Source organism: Penaeus vannamei, unplaced genomic scaffold (assembly GCF_042767895.1).
Source record: "Penaeus vannamei isolate JL-2024 unplaced genomic scaffold, ASM4276789v1 unanchor4552, whole genome shotgun sequence".
In the NCBI taxonomy this organism is placed as follows: domain Eukaryota; kingdom Metazoa; phylum Arthropoda; class Malacostraca; order Decapoda; family Penaeidae; genus Penaeus; species Penaeus vannamei.
Window position 1 is genome coordinate 1 of NW_027217532.1, and position 2,500 is coordinate 2,500.

Sequence of the window (2,500 nt, forward strand, 5' to 3'; positions counted from 1 at the left end):
GTTGCTGAAATAAAGAAACAGTGGTTACAGTAAAAGAAACTGAGTTCCACAAAAAAAATCCCTAAAGCACATAAAATGTGTTTGCATATATATAGGGGGGTGCAAATATGCATATGTCTTCATCTATTTTTGAAATGGCCAGTAAACAGTTCAGAGTTCAGAATTTTCACTCTGAAGCCAACAGCATCTTGGCTGACAATCAAGGTGTCACAGTGCTTTGTCTAAATTCATACTGTAAAAATCACATCTACATTTTATTCAATCATCACCTATTAAACCATTTACAATGCAGCTATACATGTATATGTATACATATAACACATAAACCATATTAAATACAACAAAAACCAACTTTATATGATATAAAATATTTTCACAATAATGTTGATAGGTGTTGTTCACTTCATCAGGACAACCACAAATTCAGGTTCATATACTAAAGATCATATTTACCAGGCTCATTGGTGCAACAGATGGCCATATGACACGCTGGTTTGGCTCATACATGGGGTTTAGATACTTGGGAAGCACCTCAGGCCGATTTACAAAGGACCATAAACTGGCTGTTCTCTCATGAGCTTTCATGGCTCTCCTCTCACCTTCATTATTCGCTAAAAATGTCCCTGCAAAAGAAATCATCAAATGTCTAAGAAAGTCCACATTGGAAATCATCTTTCTTCTGTATGCAATTATATTTTGGCTAGCATACTATGCAAAATACCTGAAATATACAGACGGCAAAAATGAAACATGCCATATACAAAATGGCCAAAAATAACAACTGAAATTAAATATAGGGATAACAATTTTTCTGAAGATAGAGCATTATACCAAATTTCAAACAAAGAAAGAGCATTATACTGATAATAAAACTGTAAAACCTCCTGCAGTCATAATTATTTTGTTAAGTTTATGGGTACATAGAAAGCTAATTTAAATTGTATGTGACTATAATCTTATTATATGTGCTCAAATCAAATAATTTGGCACAGATACAATATCAGCTGGTTTTGGTTGTTTGTGTACACCTATTTTTCAACGAACTTTTTCTTCAAGTTCTCTCCTATGATCTGTATAGTATACAGGAATGATGAGTGTGAATCCTATACAAACGAGGAATACCTTGTTTGTTAGTAAGCCCACCGAGCGAAACTGAGAATGCATTGCTACCTGGGGTATATATATATATATATATATATATATATATATATATATATATATATATATATATATATATATATATATATATATATATATGTATATAAATCATATAAATATAACATATATATATAACATCATGTATATATTTAACAACATGTATATATTTAACATCATGTATATATTTAACAACATGTATATATTTAACATCATATATAACATATATAACATATATAATATATATAATATATATAATATATATATATATATATATATATATATGTATATATATATATATATATATATATATATATATATATATATATATATATATATATATATATATATATATATATATATATATATATATATATATATATATATATATATATATATCACACATTGTTTTTCTTCCCTTTATCATAAGATTTGGAATACAGATTTGCGTGTGTGTGTGTGTGTGTGTGTGTGTGTGTGTGTGTGTGTGTGTGTGTGTGTGTGTGTGTGTGTGTGTGTGTGTGTGTGTGTGTGTGTGTGTGTGTGTGTGTGTGTGTGTGTGTTTGTGTGTGTGTGTGTGTGTGTGTGTGTGTGTGTGTGTGTGTGTGTGTGTGTGTGTGTGTGTGTGTGTGTGTGTGTGTGTGTGTGTGTGTGTGTGTGTGTGTGTGTGTGTGTGTGTGTCCCCCTCTCCTAATATTCTTGGCACTACATGGAAGACTGGTCAAACGAGTGACTACATAAGCAGATACAGGGAAGGAACAGTTGAAATTAATCCTGATATCTTCCCCAATCCATAAATTGGTGATATGCAAACCAGTGACTATGCTGTTCGTCTCATATCTCTTTGTATGGGTAATGTGACAAAACTGAAAATCCCAATTTTGTGATCCACTGCTTGTTAAGACTTCTCTCTCATAAAAGAAATGGAAACACTTAAAACAAGGCAGAAAAGAAATCATATGCATCACTTACCAAACTGAGAGGAATATGAATGCTCAAAGAGCATCACTAAGAAGTTCTCAGCAAACTCAAAACTGCAACTGAACTGGTGATGAATTTGGCAGACACAGTCAAGGAAGAGGAGGAATGTGGGAGAGTTGATTTTGGAGCGCTGGGTGCTGGGGGTGTAGCAGGAACGAGCATGACGAGTGGCAAAGGGGTGACCTCCCTGTATCCACTCTCGTTCTATTAGTGCTTCAAAACTGCAATAACAAGAAGACGGTGAAATTCTTTAAAAAGGAAAACTAGAATTATATTCCTGTAGTACCAGTAATATCATGAATAGTAATCATAATAATTTATTCATTTAATTATCAATAATTTATTAATTTATTTATCATACTAG

At 32.0% G+C, this 2,500-nt stretch overlaps 1 protein-coding gene across 1 annotated transcript in view; it reads right to left on the reverse strand.

The window, feature by feature from the left end:
* Nucleotides 1-453: 453 nt before the first annotated feature.
* Nucleotides 454-2,500, reverse strand: part of LOC113805242 (myotubularin-related protein 9) — a gene marked incomplete at both ends in the record, with an annotated part of 2,998 nt that continues 951 nt past the window's right edge. The window contains 2 exon segments of the mRNA XM_070120317.1: nt 454-623; nt 2,128-2,357. Of these exon segments, the coding sequence (XP_069976418.1) occupies nt 454-623; nt 2,128-2,357 (400 nt within the window).